The following is a 16,244-nucleotide window of genomic DNA, read 5'->3' on the forward strand; positions in this document are numbered from 1 at the left end:
AGAGGCCCGAATGTATTCATTCTTTTAAACCTGAGCAATTATTAATTTCTCCTCTAGTCTTTTAAGAGGCCCGAATGTATTCATTCTTTTAAACCTGAGCAATTCACTGTCATTTTTCTTAACTTTTCATTTTGAAATAATGATGGATTTGGGAAGTTGCAAAGAAATGTACACCCAGTCCTCCCTAATGTTGGCATCTTATACAACTATAATGCAATACCAACATCAAGAAATTGATGTTGATACAATCCATAGAACTTACTCGGATTTCATCAGTTGTACATGAACTCACTTATGTGTGAAGTGTGTGCACACACTCTGAGATTTTATCACGTGTTTCCTTGCACAACCGCCACTGCAATCAAGATACTCAACTGTACCATCACCATTAGACTTTCTTGTGCTATCCCTATGCAGTCTTTTCTTGTGCTCTCCTCACCCCCAATCCCTAACCCCTGGCAATCACTAATCTTCTGTGTATCTCTATGTTATTTCACAAATGTCATACACATGAAATCAAGCAATACATATTCTTTTGGGATTGGCTTTTTTCACTCAGCATAATTTCCTTGGGGTTTATCCAAGTTCTTCTGTGTCCCAATTGTTCATTCCTTTTTATTGCTGAGTAATATTCCATGATGTCGATACATCACAGTTTGTTTAAGCATTTACCTTTTGAAGGACACTTGGGTAGTTTCCAGTTTGGGGAAATTATGAATAAAACTACTATAAACGTTTGTGTGCAAGTTTCTGTGTGAAAATACATTTCCATTTCTCTGAAATATATGCCGAAGAGTGCAATGGCTGATCATATGGTAATTCCACCTTTAGTTTTGAAAAGAACTGCCAAACTGTTTTCCAGAGTGGCTGCACCATTTTATATTCCCACCAGAAGTGTAGGAATGAGTGGTGTTATCCCTATTTTTCGTTTTAGCAGTTGTTATAGGTATGCAGTGATATCACATTGTAGTTTTAATTCGTTTTCTCTAATGCTAATTATGTTGAACCTCTCCCAATGGGAAGAGAACCCAATTCATCTTATGTGGCAGACAGTGTTTTGCCAAAATGGCAACAACAATATTGTTCATCCCATGAGCTCTTCTGACAATAGGAGTTAATTTTGCTCCCACTGAGGAAGACTCTATAATCCCTCCCCCTGAATCTGGAAGGGCTTGTGACTATGGTGGAAGTGACACTGTGACTGCCGAGGCTAGATTATAGAAATGCCATGCACTTCCACCTTGTTTTTTTTGGGACACACACTTGGAACCCAGCACCATGATGTGAGGAAGCCCAAGCCACACTGTACGTATTCCGGTTGACAGCTCCAGCTGCCTCCCAGCCACCGGCCAGCATTAACTACCTGACATGTGACTGAGGAGGACTCCTAGATGACTGCAACCCTAGGCACCATCTAACCCCAAGTCATAGCAGCACAGCATCGCTGAGCTCTGCCAGCTCTGAGCCACGAGAGACAATGCTGACTTGACCATTAATCCAAGACCCTAAATGTTGAGGTGCTTTGTTATAGCAGCAATAGGTAATTTATAAAGTCTTCTCCACTATATAATGCTATACTCTAATAGATTAGTACAAAAATGTACTCTCAGCCTTTTCTTGGAGTAGCCACATTCCATCTCTACTCTTTGTTAAAAACCAAAAAGTTTCCTTTCTCTATAGAAACTTGAGAAGCCATTTCAGGCAATATGGTGTGCTGATCCGAAATGTGAATGAGCAAACTTTGGGCAACATGGCTGAGAGGCACAAGATCCACTCAACATGCTGTTTTTCCCTCTGCCTGGAACACTCTTGTCTCTGACAGCCCAGGCTCCAATCCTCACATGCCACTGCTGTGATGTCACCACATCAGAGGTACCTTCTCTCACCTGCCTCTATAACAGAACCCCGCCTCCATCGTTCTCCACCCACAGGGACGTTCAAAGGGCCTAAATAGTGAAAATCTATGCTTTGAAACTCTTCCATCTAACTAAGACTTTTTTGGAATGTCAACTCCTTATTTTCGTGGCTGTTTCCTTGTTCTGTACCCTGGTGTGGCTGATGAGTTTCAACAGGATCCTTTGAGCAGGTTGCAGCGATCCTAAAACAAACAAATCATGCCAACAGAGGAGACTGTCAGGAAAGACAGAGGGTATAATTGGACTGCCTTGGGAAACTCCAGTAATTCCAGGTAAATCTCAGCTCAGCAAGACAATGAAGTGGATGGCTTCCTTGAACTTGTGTTTTAGTCTTGTTGATGCCAGAAAACACAGACTGGGTAATGCTGGGATTCAAAAGTTAAATACAATGAGATAGCCAGTTAGAAGAACATTTGAAGGCATAAACTAGATAAGTATAAAGAAACACATTCTTCTCTTCAAAGAGGATCCCATAGCAACAAATCAGCCTCCTGGAAAGGCAGGTGAGAATAAATGATCTTGACTTAGAGAGGAAACTCACAATCTCTTTGTAAACTGTCCCTTTAGTAAGCCCTCCTCAAATTACCCAAGTGAAGTCAGTCATCTGTTTCCTGCAGGGACTCTGAAAAATACTGCAGACATACATATTCATATGAATAGGGTACACATAGCCCTAGAAAAGTCAGCTTTCCTCCTCCATGAAAATAAAATTGTGGCAGAAAAAGAAAAGAAATTTCCATAATTTCCATTACTTCCTACACTCATTTTTAAGGAGGCAAATTATCCATCAAATTCAGGTAACAGGTAATTCTGACTAACAGACTGACACAGAGGATGGAACGGTAATTTCCTTTTTGTAAGCCTTCTGGAAGGGTGGGGGCGACATGTGACTAAGAAAACTGGGATTATGAGAAAGCGTGCTTAAGAGAATAGTGCCCCTGACAGACAAAGTGATGAGCTGAACTGCGAAGTGGCCACACTTGAACATCTTACCCGGCCATCGCTCGTCAGGAGGATGGAGTCACTCTTTATGTCCCTGTGAATCACTCCTTGGTTGTGAAGGTAGGAGAGAGCTCTCAGAACTGACAGACAGACGGTAGCTATCTGTTCTTCATTCATTCTAGAAAGAAAATAACATTTAAGGATCAAGACAGGTTTAAAGCACCTTTGAAATGCTCAAGAGAGGCAGCTCTCTTGGATTCTAATGAACCAGTTCATTCTCATTAGCTTATATCTGGGAAATCTGTAGGCAAGGGAAAGGAAGTCTTTGGGGTCTGATTCCTATAACATATGGCTTGGTACTGAGGCTGACAGGGGTCCAATATAAGCCAAAGGAAAGAGATCCCCATGTGTTGGCTTTTGGGTCATAACTGCAAGCGGACTTCCATGGACTCTTACAGTTAACTTCTTCAGCATCAGTAAACCTCCAGGGCCCTACAGAGAGAGTGCACTGGACAGCAGGCCAAGGTTTCAGGTGTGACTCAGGTGATCTTGAACAAGTTCTGCAACTCCCTCTGCTCTCTTTTTCCTCATCTTGGAAATGGGAACAGCCACTAGCAGGCCGAGGTTTCAGGTGTGACTCACATGAACAAGTTCTGCAACTCCCTCTGCTCTCTTTTTCCTCATCTTGGAAATGGGAACAGCCACAGTTCTCATCAAGGCTGAGTTCAGCAAAGTGGTCTTTAAGTCTCTAAGCTCCCCCTCTGGGGCTTACCCTACTCCTCATTCACATGTCTGCTCCTTCCTCCTTGAGCTGGAGGATTTTGTTGCTCAAGGTCCCTTCTGTGGGAAGGAAGTTGGGCCTAGGAAGTTGCTAATAACTACATGGAATGGGAGGTATTTTAATCAACGGACCCGGGAATGAGAAAAGAGGCACAGCACTGAATATGTGCTCCCCTAACTCACGGCTGAACTCCTGTGAAGAAGGTGTTTCGGATTTCAGAGGAGGAGACTGAGGTCAGGTGACCTGTCTGAGGTTACATAGCTAAGAAACTGTTCTTGTCATGAATCAAACCCCACTTCTATTTGAGTTCACAACCCATGCTTTTCTACTTTTCTTACTGTCCCACATTGCCATTGCCACTCAAAAGAATGGATTTCCTAATGAGTGGAATAGTTCAGCCATTGAGAAGCCTACACAAGAATCTCTTGCACAGCAACAGCTGCTCAATGTCCTCAAAATGACTCAACTGCCTAACTCATCTGTGGGTAAAACTTCCTCCCTAGCACAGAGATTTCAGGAGGCCCAAGTGTAATAGCAAATGTAGAAAAAAAAGCTCCTAAAACAAACAAATCATGCCAACAGAGGAGACTGTCAGGAAAGACAGAGGGTATAATTGGACTGCCTTGGGAAACTCCAGTAATTCCAGGTAAATCTCAGCTCAGCAAGACAATGAAGTGGATGGCTTCCTTGAACTTGTGTTTTAGTCTTGTTGATGCCAGAAAACACAGACTGGGTAATGCTGGGATTCAAAAGTTAAATACAATGAGATAGCCAGTTAGAAGAACATTTGAAGGCATAAACTAGATAAGTATAAAGAAACACATTCTTCTCTTCAAAGAGGATCCCATAGCAACAAATCAGCCTCCTGGAAAGGCAGGTGAGAATAAATGATCTTGACTTAGAGAGGAAACTCACAATCTTGGGGTTCTTGGTTTTGTGGTGACTGTGTTGGGCATTATGCTGGATTATATTCAGACAACAAATTTCACATGTGCCAAAAGCATATCTCTAAGAAGTTTAGAGCTTCAGCAGCAGGAACAAGCTAAAACATGCCTTTAAATTAATTTGGGGCCAAGAACTACCATCTTTAATAAAATTAATTGCTTTTGGATTCCATGAGATTTGGGTTATTGGTTCTTTACAGGTCAACCATAACAAAAATTAATTGGATCTGATACTCACTCACTAACTAAAAGATCACCTTTAATTGAAACATATGACAAATGGTACTGATCCCTAATTCAATGGCTTTGAAATTTACAAGGCCAACTGGAGAATGACTGGTGCATTTCTACTTCTACAGGAAAAACGCCTGGTATGGGATAAAAATGCCTCAGTTCTGGAGTCAGCCCCAAATTCAGATCCTGGCTCTATCAGTTATTAAATGTGTGATCTTGAGAAAGATACTTTTCGTCTGAGTCATACCTTCACCATTTGACAGACAGGCACATCAACACCTGTCTTCCAGAGATGGGTGGAGGTTACATGAGTTAATGTGTGAAGAACCTGACAGTGCTTGGCTCTTTCCTTTCCCTTCTAGAACACTGTTTCCTGGAAATCAAAAGGATGTAATTTAACGGGATGCTAGGTTAGTGCTAACACTTTAGTATGTATAAGAAACACCTGAGTTTCTGGCTGGATCATGGATTCTCATTTAGTTGATCTGGGGTAGTGTCTGAGATTCTGCATTTCTAACAAGCTTCCAGGTCCTCAGACCACACTTTTAGTTGCAGAGGGTTAGATGTTTTATCAACCAATTAATCAATTATTTAATACAGCAGTTATTCAATATCTGCTAGAGGAAACTCCCCAAATTATCATCTTAAAGATTTCAAATTCCAAATACTCTTGGTTTTCCTTGATACACAATTTCTTTTTGCTCTTTGGAGCTACTCTGTCTTTAAGGGGAATATTTTTGGCAAAATTGGATGGAGAAAATTAGAAACTACAATAGATTCCAGAGAGGCTGGCTTGTAAGTGATCCTCGCCGACACAAAATAACCATGGAAAGGAACCTTAACAATGGGAGAGATGTAGAGAGACATGAGTAGGTATGTGAAGCTCCGCAAGGCAGGAAAAAAACCCCTTCCTTGGATGTATTTTTATTAATGCTTTATATGTAAATCACATTTGCCATATTCTTAGCTCTCTTTAGCGTATTTGCTTCTGAAAATTAAGATGATCTTATGTGTTTTCTTGGTGGATGTGTCCTCTGTCTACACCGACAAGATTTTGCTGCTGAAATGCTGGGGATAAACTTTAAGTGTCTTCACTCATGTCCCTTTGTTTTTAGATTGTTTACTACAGACTGAGAGCTGTAGGGACTTTGAAACTTTGTCTTATTTTAGTGGGGAAAAAGCACTCCTAACAGATTTCCCAGTGCTTTCTTGCTACCTCAATCTTTACCTATTGTTTATTTGGATCCACTTTTGATTTGGGCACCATTTCAGTAACATCAGCTAATATTCAATGCCTCTCTATGACAATCCTCTCTTAACTTTTTGGCATTTTATTTACCAGCAAGACCGAAATTCAAGCTTTTCAAATATAACATGCTGTTTTATATGAAGTACTTCAAAATATTTGTGGAAAAACAGAACGAAAAGATAATATGAATCTTTCCATGAACTTTTTGGAGTACCCTCATATATGTGTTCCTTAGAAACTTGCTTCTCCAAATGTGATCCATTAACTAGCAGCACTGGCATCACCCGAGAGCTTGTTAGAAATGCAGAGTTTTACACCCCTTCCTATAGAATCAGGATATACATTTTAATAAGATCCACAGAGATTTGTATACATATTGAAATTCGAGAGGCACTGTCTTAGCACATACAAAGGTACTCCAAAAAGTTCATGGGAAGATTCAACTATCTTTTAATTCTATTTTTCCATGAACTTTTTGAAGTACGCTTGTAGTCTTTCCTCTGCTTTCAATGCCCTTTTCCTCCCACTTGCCTTCTTAGTAAACTCCTATTCATCTCTCCAAATCCATCTCAGATATCACTTTGTATTAGAAACCATTCTTGATCCTCCCTGATAGATACATTTAGGTGCTGTCCTGATATTTACACACATCTTTCTAATTCTGCACAGGTAACATAATTATTTATTTCTCATCTGTGACTTCCCTGAGGGAATGTATTGGAGCCTTATTCATTTATATCTCCTGATATTTACACACATCTTTCTAATTCTGCACAGGTAACATAATGTATTTATTTCTCATCTGTGACTTCCCTGAGGGAATGTATTGGAGCCTTATTCATTTATATCTTCTGTATCCCCAGCATTTAGGAAACAGCCTGATACGTAAAAGGTGCTCAACAAATACTTAATGAATGACTGGAATGCACACGTTAGGGGGGCAAACAGCTGAAGCAACACGCTGTTATTTAACCAGTACTTGCAAGACTATTTGAAACCAGAATTGAAGAATTTCTCTCTTTTATGTAGATTTGTTATTCTGACATAAAACTTTGAACCTCTACCAGCCCCTTCCTCCCCCAGACACCCTCGGTGGTTTTAGCACATAGCAATAAATGGCATGGCAACTCAGAACAAAAAGCAGCTTCAGAAATCTATGGGAAATTCTATTATTTCTCACTGAAACTTCATTCTCAGCAGCTTCATTGATTTTAAATCAATGGGTATTAACGACTTTCTCAGGATGGGGAAAATGTTAATTGAATGAATGAACTATACGTGCATGCTATTATAATGGGCACTCTGGGAAATCCAAGGGAAAGGGGAGTCATGTTCTCTGACTCCAAAGTGCTTACAATTTAGGATGAGTTCATAAAGATAGGCTTCGAGGCTTACCCTGGAGGAACATAATAAGCACCATGAATGACCTGTCTGGATAATAAAGAAACTTACCTAGTATGAGTAACAATGTCTGTCAAGGCACCACCTTCTAGAAACTCCATGACCACCCAGAGCTCGTCACCAACAAGGTAGCTGTTGTACATGTCAACCACATTGTCATGGTGGTAATCCCGCATTATCACAACCTGGACAAATGGTAAAGATACTTTTTGACTTGTGAAGGTGGAATTTGGCGTTTTGTTCTCTTGTGGCCACACCTACACTGTAAGTAAAATTGATTGAATGGTATCAATTGTGGAGAAATTTATTCAGAAATCTACTATAGATAAAAGGCATCAAGGGTAGCTAGTGGAAATGAAAAGAATCAAGTTAGTAAAGTTGTGAAAAATGGTAGGTCGACCAGATGTTGGAGAGAGAGAGGGTAAGCGAGAGAGACACTGAAATGAAAATAAGCAGAACCATGGCAAGGTTCGCACTCACGAGAGGGATTTTAGTTGACTGTTCTGGGGGAATATAATCAGCTATCCCTAAGAGTCCTCTTACTCCACTGGTGGTTGCCTAAAAAAGAGGCATCAACTCATGGTAAGCGAGTCCCATAAGTGAATGAACTAAACGGTTTCAAGAATGGGGCCACACAAGACCAACTTCTCCTTGGGAGAAGTCTGGGTCGAATCTAGGGGTCTGAGCTGAATACAAAGTATATATCCTGAAGGTAAAAATAAATATGACATAGGCATAAGCGGTTTCAAGAATGGGGCCACACAAGACCAACTTCTCCTTGGGAGAAGTCTGGGTCGAATCTGAGAGGTCTGAGCTGAATACAAAGTATATATCCTGAAGGTAAAAATAAATATGACATAGGCATAAGACAGGGTAACTTGAGCATACTTGCTTCAGAAAGCTTCCATGAATTGCTGCCCTGTGTCTGTTTCCATTTACTTTAGAGTTAGAGCTAGTGTTAAATAATAAATTACAGTTTTTTTTAATCTGCATTATATTGTCCCATCTGTTCTGGTACTGTGGTCTGAAAATAAGTTCCAGAAATCCAGAATAGTGGTCTAGAAAGACATTCAAGCCCACTCATTTGAAGCTCTCTGTGAGATTCAGAGCATGTGTCAAAAATGACACCCGTGGACACTGGGCATGCCTGGAGGCCACTGGAGCTTCGCATGAGCCTCCATGAAGAGGGGTCCAAAATTACAGCTGACTGCATTTGTCCGGTGTCTATTTATGGATCAAATAATTCTGCATACTTTTGAGAGAATGAGCACAATAGAAAGTCAAAGAGGTCAAGCAGCTGTAGATTGTTCTGGGAGTTAGGAGATATGGATTGCACATCCTCTGCTAGAGACTGACATACAAAGTACTTCAAAAAGTTTACGGAAGATAGAATTAAATGATAATATGCATCTTCCCACAGACTTTTTGAAGACCCCTTATATTATCTAATATTGGTATTCCCAATATTAGTGGAAGAATATGTACAGAAAATATACGGAAAAGGGTTAATTCCTTAATATATCTAGAGCTCTTACACATCAGTAGCACAAATGCTACCACCCTAATTGAACGCTGTGCAAAGGATATATGATTCGATTAAGACATAAGAATGGTCTATAAGTATATAAAAATAAATTTAGCCTCACTAGTAATAAAAGTGCTAATGAAAACAGTAAAGTTTATTCATGTCTATCAGATTAACAGAGATAACATGACAGTATCCAGTGCTACTAGTGAGGGTGAAACAGGACTATTGCTGAGGGCCCAAATTGGTACAAACTTTCTGGAAATTAACAGTAAATATCTTTTCTCCAAAAAATGTATGTACCATTTGATCTGCTAATTCCATTTCTAGGAATCTAAGGAAATGATCAGACATGAGACCAAAGACTTCTGTGCAACAACACTCTGCAAAATTATAAAAGGAACAAATTGGAAACAATATAAATCAGAGACTGGTTTAATGAATTTGCTACATGTATATGATAGAAGATTATTAGGCCATTAAAATGATGTTTTTGACACATAGTTAAGAAAATACATCAATATATTTTATTTTCTATTAATAAATATAAATGATATGTCAATATATTTTATTTTATATCAATCATATTAACATAGTTAATATTAAGTGAAATTAGAAAGTTACCAAACTACATATATAGAATTATCCCAAATAAAAGAGATATGTAAATAAAAAAATATGAAAATGAAATATTAATGTTGCTTGGTTGTAGGATTATATGGGATATTTTCTATACTAACCATATTTTGCACAGGAAAAATTTATTCTTTTTGTAGTTAGAAAAAACATTTTAAAGTTCTTAAAGAGTAATAGTGCATTGATAAACTGACTGACCTGTGTTTATTATGTTAAAAATTCACCTATAAAGGGTGCACATGGTATCACAACCCTGTGAAATGTATATAGACCCATGTAGATAGATAGTGTAGCATGAGATTTTGGAATCTGCTAGATAGGGATTCAAGTCCTAGCTGTGCAGTCAACCTGCTGTGTGGCCCTGGGCTAGTCACTTAACCTGAGTCCAGGTTTCCGTGTTGCTAAAATGGTGATAAGTCTTTCTGCCTTATGGGATTGTCATGAGGATCAAACTAGATTAATGTGTAGCTCAGTGGCGGAAACATGTGAAGTATGTTACAAAGGTAATGGGCATACATGCATAGAAAAAGACTAGAAGGAAATATTACAGGGAGTGCTATTTTTATCTTTATATTTTCAGGGCTTTTATTTTTATTTATTTATTTTTTCTTTTTGTCTTTTTTTCGTGTCCGGCAACGGATCGCAACCCTCAGTGTCGCGCCCATACCGGACCGGGACCGGCAACGGGATCGCAACCCTCAGTGCTGCACCCGCACCTTGCTCAGTCAGTGAGCGGGAACCGGTCTGTATGTGGGATCCGAACCCTCGGCGGGAGCGCCGCCGCGCTCCCAAGCAGCGCACTGTAGCAGTGCGCCACCAGGCCGGCCCACTTTTTGTCTGTCTTGATGCCAGTATCACGTTATCTTGATTATTGCGGTAACTCTTGAAATCAAGTAGTATAAGCCCTTCAACTTTGTCTTGTTCAGAGTATTTTGAGTCCTTTGAATTTTCATGTGAATTTTCATAGAATCAGTTTGCCAGTTTCAACAATAAAAAAAAATCTACTGCTATTCTTATTGGAATTGTGTTGAATATAGATCGATGTTCAGGGCTTTTCTAATGTCCTAAAATGTACATGTACTATTTTTGAAATAAGAAATGAATGTTACCCTGGAGAGAAAGGATGATCCAAACACACCATTTACCTCGTTAAACAGTAGTTCTCGTCGTTGTTGTTTTCGGAGGTCCATTTTCTTCACTGCAACTTGTTTCCCTGTGTGTTTCTCGGTTGCAATGCACACAATGCCGGTTGACCCTTCCCCAATTTTCATAAAGTTGTCCAAGTATTCCCTGGGGTCTCCTGGGCTGACCACCAGCTGCAGGGCAGCCCGAAACTGTTCGTGGGACACTCTGGAGGGCTGCTGGTCTGAAGAGGATCCCCAGCTGGGTGGGGGGTAGCTGCTGGATGAGATGCTGAGAGAGCTCAGGTAAGAAGCTGTTGAGATGTACGGTGAACTGGTCTGCAGGGAGGGGTGGTGGTACAGGGTGGCTTTGTGGTACCCAGATGGGTACTGGTGGCTGCTTGAGGAATAGCCCGCTTTGCTTTGACTTTGAGGTAGTTTGGTGGGGCCCCTGGGATAGGTGTCAGACCCTGACAGTGGAGGGCTGAAGACCATCTGTGCTCGATCGTAATCCACCTGGGAAGACAGACATGGAGGGAGAATACTGACATGCTAGATCTGGATGCCACAGCTACTTGGTTAGTGAGCTGACCTACAGCTGGCAGAATGAAGATCTAGATGATGATGGGCTATGGCAGTCATCAGTCTAAGCTACATCAAGGAAAGGTCCTTCTCCCACTCATGTGTACCACAGGGGGAGCTTCAGCTCAAGTGTGCCTTATCTAAGGTGTATTTGCTATTTCTTATTCAGGAATGGAAGACATCATCCCTCATTAAAGGACGTTAGTCTTCAGCTAGGATTTTGGGGAGAAATTTCAGGGGTAGGCAGCCTTTTCCCACACTTCTGAACTCAGATTCTAGAGGGTGTGTATGCCATCCATACATGTATCACAGCAGATATCTGTAAAAGGGAGAACATAGCTCCCTGTGCTAACTGGATTTTGCTTCAGTGTAGACCATAAAGTAAACACACACAACGTTCTCACCAAATAAGTACAAATATAATTGAAAGTAACCAAAATTTGCCTGGGCATGTGTGAATGGGAAATTTGTTCAGCTCTTAATGGGACCAAGCAATGAACACTGTCTGTGAAGAGTGGATTGAGGGTATTTAGTGGGGGAGAACAGGGATGGCAGGCAGAGCAGGAGCAGGGAAAACTCATGAGCAGACCATTTGTGTATGACACTAGGTATAGGTCCCAGCAATCACTTCCTGGAAGGCACCAGGAAAGAGCCCTGGCCACTCTTGAAGTGACTAAGGTCAGGGATGGTAAAGATCCTGCATCATATGTTGTTCATCTCTTTGCCCAGGGTAGAAAGTGCTAATCGATCAATGCACTTTTTTGGAAGATCCTGATGACAACACAGTACTAGCTACATAGAAGTTACTCAAAAAAGATTTGTTGATTGGACCTCAGGTTCCTTGTTAACACAGTGCCCCAGGAAGTCTCTATCATTCTGCTGGGACATACATGGAATGACATTAACTTCTCTCCTTCCCCTAATCTACTCCAAGGATCAAGATCTGCTGTAATATGGTAGCTACTCAACACATGTGGTTATTTAAAGTCAATAAAATTAAAAATTCAGTTCCTCAGTCATACTAGTCACATTTTAAGCCACCACATCAGACAGCACACATATAAAACATTTCTACCAAGACAGAAACTTCTGCTGGACGGCACTTTTCTAGATGAATTGATTGTTTTCAAGTAGTGCATTCATTCGTTGACTCCACAACTTAATATTTGAGCAACTATTATGTGCTAAGCACCATTTCAGGTGCTGGGGAGAGGGTCCACCATTAATCAAAATGGTATCTCTACATTCCTGGAATTTATATTTAGAGAAGGAGACAGATGATGAACAAGTAAACCAATAAATACACCGTATGCAGTACAGTAGTATGAGTGATATGAAGAAATCTAAAGCAGAGTGAGGGAGTTGAGAGTGATGAGGCACCATCTTGGGTAGGGTGGTCATGGAAGGCTTCTCTGAGGGGTGCCATTCAAGCAGAAACCTGCCTGAAGTGAGGGAAGAAGCTCTAGAACTGCCTGGGGAATGAGTGGTCCAGGCAGAGGGAGCAGCACATGCAGGATTCTGAGGCAGATCCAGGCTTGACAGGTTTGAAGAACATCAAGGAGGCTCCACCAGAGTGGAGGAGGCAGGAGCAGCTCAGAAAGATGGACAGAGAAGCAGCCAGGGGACAGATCATGTAGACCTTGGCGAGGACGGTGGCTTTTGCTCTGAGCGAGTGGGAGCCATAGGAGGTTGCTGATCAGAGAGGGATGACATGACCACTCCTCTGATGCTCTCTGGGTGCTGGAGGAGAAAAATAGAACTCTTCGTGGCAAGAGGAGAAACAGGGGTGCCAATTAGCTTACTACAGTCAACGTGGGCTGAGATTAGGGTGGTTACCATGGATGGGATGAGAAATGGTGAGGTAGGGTCTGAAGATAGAGCTGACCAGATTTGCTGATGGATTGGAAGAGAGCTCGAAGGAGAGGAATCAAAGATGATTCCCAGGATTTGGCCTGAGCAATAAGCCATTTAATAAGATGAGGAACCAGGGGCAGGAATGGGCTTGGGGGCCGTGGCCATCACTCACAAGATGGCTCCCAGTGATCCCTGCCTCTGTGTCATCTCCTCCTACACTGTATCAGAGTGGGTCTGAATGATCAACGAATATGGCAGAGGTGATGGTAGGTACTTTCTTTTGGGGCTAGACATTGTGGTGCCTTTGTTCTCTTACTCAGATCACTTGCTGTGGCTTTGTCCAGCTGCCATGTCATGAGGACACTCAAGAATCCTATGAAGAGGTTCATGTGGCAAGGAACTGAGGCCTCCTGCCAATGGCCATGAGAACCATTCTGGAACTGGACCCTCCAGCCCCAGTCAAGCCTTCAGATGACTGTAGCCCTGGCTGACCTCTTGGCTACAACCTCATGATAGACCCTAAACCAGAACTGACCAGCTAAGCCCTCCCAAATCCCTGACCTACAGAAACTGTGAAATAGTAAATGTTATTTTGTTTTGGGGATAGTTTGTTGAACAGCAATATTTTTTGTTTTGTGAAGTAGTTTGTTACCGGAGCAATTAACAGTTAACACAATGGGAGAACTGACTCACAGTAAGTGTGTGAGATGACAAATGTTTATTGTTGTTTTAAGCCATGAAGTTCTGGGATAATTCGTTACATAGCAATAGATAGCTAATACATGGGGTAAACTCAAGAATTCTGTTATGGCCATGTTAAGTCTGAAAGAGTTGTTAGATATTTGTGTGGAAGTGTTGTTCACATGACTTAGACATGTCCCAAGTTCAGGGAAGAGTCAAGGCTAAAGACATGAATCTAATCATCCGTGTTTAGTTGGTATTAAAAGTCATGATGCTGAACATGTAAGAAAAAGTCCAAGGACTCTAACATCTAGAGACCAGAAAGAGCAGGAGGATGTTGCAAAAAGGAGCAGAGGAGTGGCCAGTGATGTAGGAAGGATGTTAAGGGAGCAGGGTGTCCTGGAGCCAAGGGAGGAAGGTCTTTCAAGGAGGAAGGAGTAATAAACTGTGTCAACTGCCACTGAAAGGGGAAGTGAGATGGGACATGTTTCTCACTGAACCTGGCAACATGGTGGGAGCAGGCAGGTGTCTGAAGCTCCTGCCCCATAACACTGCATGAGACGATGCCTATTCCATCAAGTCAGGGAGCAAGGACTGCACATAGTAGGCTCTTTAAATTTGCTACCAGGGCACACTTCTTGGTTTTTCTGCACTGTTCACTGGCTCTAGGATGATAGTGCTGCCCTGCCACCCATCTAGCAAGGTAGCCCTTCCAGCCTCGAGGACACCAAATTCTATTCAGGTGAGTTCACCACTTAGCCTTGGCACCAACCAGCAGCAGCCAGGGTAGCTGCTAAACCAGAGCCCTGTCTAGGTCACTGAGCAGAGAGACTCATGCTTTCAAGGGACATACTTAGGGATGAATTCTGACTCGGATGGTTTTAGCCAAATCAGCCTTCTGGCCTCAGTTTTCTCATCTGTAAAATGGAGTAACAACAACAATAATAATACCTATTTCCTTAGGTTATCGTGAATCCTCTAAAGGATTGACTATATGCCAGAGAGTTTGAACAGTCATTGACCAATAAATTCTAGGTGGTGTTATTATTATATAAACTGCTTAGCATAGTAGTGAGAATGAGAAAGAAAACAAATAGTAACTACAATATTAATAAAACTAGCTAGAATTTATTGAAGACGTATGAGGGTACTTCAAAAAGTTCATGGAAAAAATAGAATTAAAAGATAACACCAATCCTTCTATAAACTTTTTAAAGATGAATGTATATATTTCTATACATTAATCCTCAAAACAATCTGACAAGGTGCCTTGGACAATATATCATAATTGAAATATTGCATTCACAATCAATCTGATTTTCTTCAAAGCCCCAGTTGTTTGTGCTACACTACTTATGATATATTGGACAATATATCATAATTGAAATATTGCATTCACAATCAATCTGATTTTCTTCAAAGCCCCAGTTGTTTGTGCTACACAAAGAAAACTGGTGTGGGTGTGTGTGCATGCATGTGTGACAGGGTGAGAGAAGATACATGTCAGTGGAAGTTAAACAACTGGAGTCTTCCTTTAAATCAAGATCAAGATTAGCCAAGCCTAGATTAGTCAGCAAGGCCAGGGCATGAGGAGAAAGGGGCCTATGGCTTTTATTTGTGAAAGTGTGTCCTGGAATCCATCACATGCTATCATCTCCTTGTGTGCTTGTTGGAGGATTGGCTCTTGTACTTTCAATGAAATTGAATTCATTCCCCACAAGGACATATAACTGATCTCTGAAGATATATTAAAAATAGGAGAGCTGTATCCTGCAGGAAACACACACACCACTTCTGTGTGCTTGTTGGAGGATTGGCTCTTGTACTTTCAATGAAATTGAATTCATTCCCCACAAGGACATATAACCGATCTCTGAAGATATATTAAAAATAGGAGAGCTGTATCCTGCAGGAAACACACACACCACTTTGCACTGTGTCAGGCCACCTTTCTTCCTTATCTGCTGTCAGCAGCATGGTTGGAGTCCACTCTTCACAGCATGACGAGTGTGGCATGAAGAGGGCCCCTGCCTGCATGAAGGCGATGATTTCCAGTTAAAGACAGAATGCAGAGTTGTTAGCTGAGAGCTATATGTCTTTGAAATCAGGTCTCAGAGATAAAAAGGTGCTATTGTCTTTCGTGGCTGCTAGTAAGAGGGGCAGACTCTTAAAAAAGCAAAGGAGGGCCAACCCCATGGCTCACTTGGGAGAGTGCGGTGCTGGGAGTGCAGCGGCGGTGCTGGGAGCGCAGTGGCGGTCCCGCCGCAGGTTTGGATCCTATGTAGGGATGGCTGGCGCGCTCACTGGCTGAGCGTGGTGCGGCCGACACCAAGCCAAGGGTTGCGATCCCCTTACCGGTCACAAAAAAGGACAAAAAA

General features: G+C 41.5%; 1 protein-coding gene across 1 annotated transcript in view; it reads right to left on the reverse strand.

The window, feature by feature from the left end:
* The window catches only part of PAK7 (p21 protein (Cdc42/Rac)-activated kinase 7), a 114,655-nt gene that overhangs the window by 13,949 nt on the left and 84,462 nt on the right, over positions 1 to 16,244 (reverse strand). The window contains exons 3-5 of the mRNA XM_008588478.1: positions 10,774 to 11,265; positions 7,519 to 7,652; positions 2,910 to 3,036 (exon numbers count right to left, since the gene is read on the reverse strand). Of these exons, the coding sequence (XP_008586700.1) occupies positions 2,910 to 3,036; positions 7,519 to 7,652; positions 10,774 to 11,265 (753 nt within the window). The remainder of the gene's footprint in view (positions 1 to 2,909; positions 3,037 to 7,518; positions 7,653 to 10,773; positions 11,266 to 16,244) is intronic.

The sequence above is a fragment of the Galeopterus variegatus genome, unplaced genomic scaffold (genome assembly GCF_000696425.1).
Source record: "Galeopterus variegatus unplaced genomic scaffold, G_variegatus-3.0.2 Scaffold4860, whole genome shotgun sequence".
NCBI lineage: Eukaryota > Metazoa > Chordata > Mammalia > Dermoptera > Cynocephalidae > Galeopterus > Galeopterus variegatus.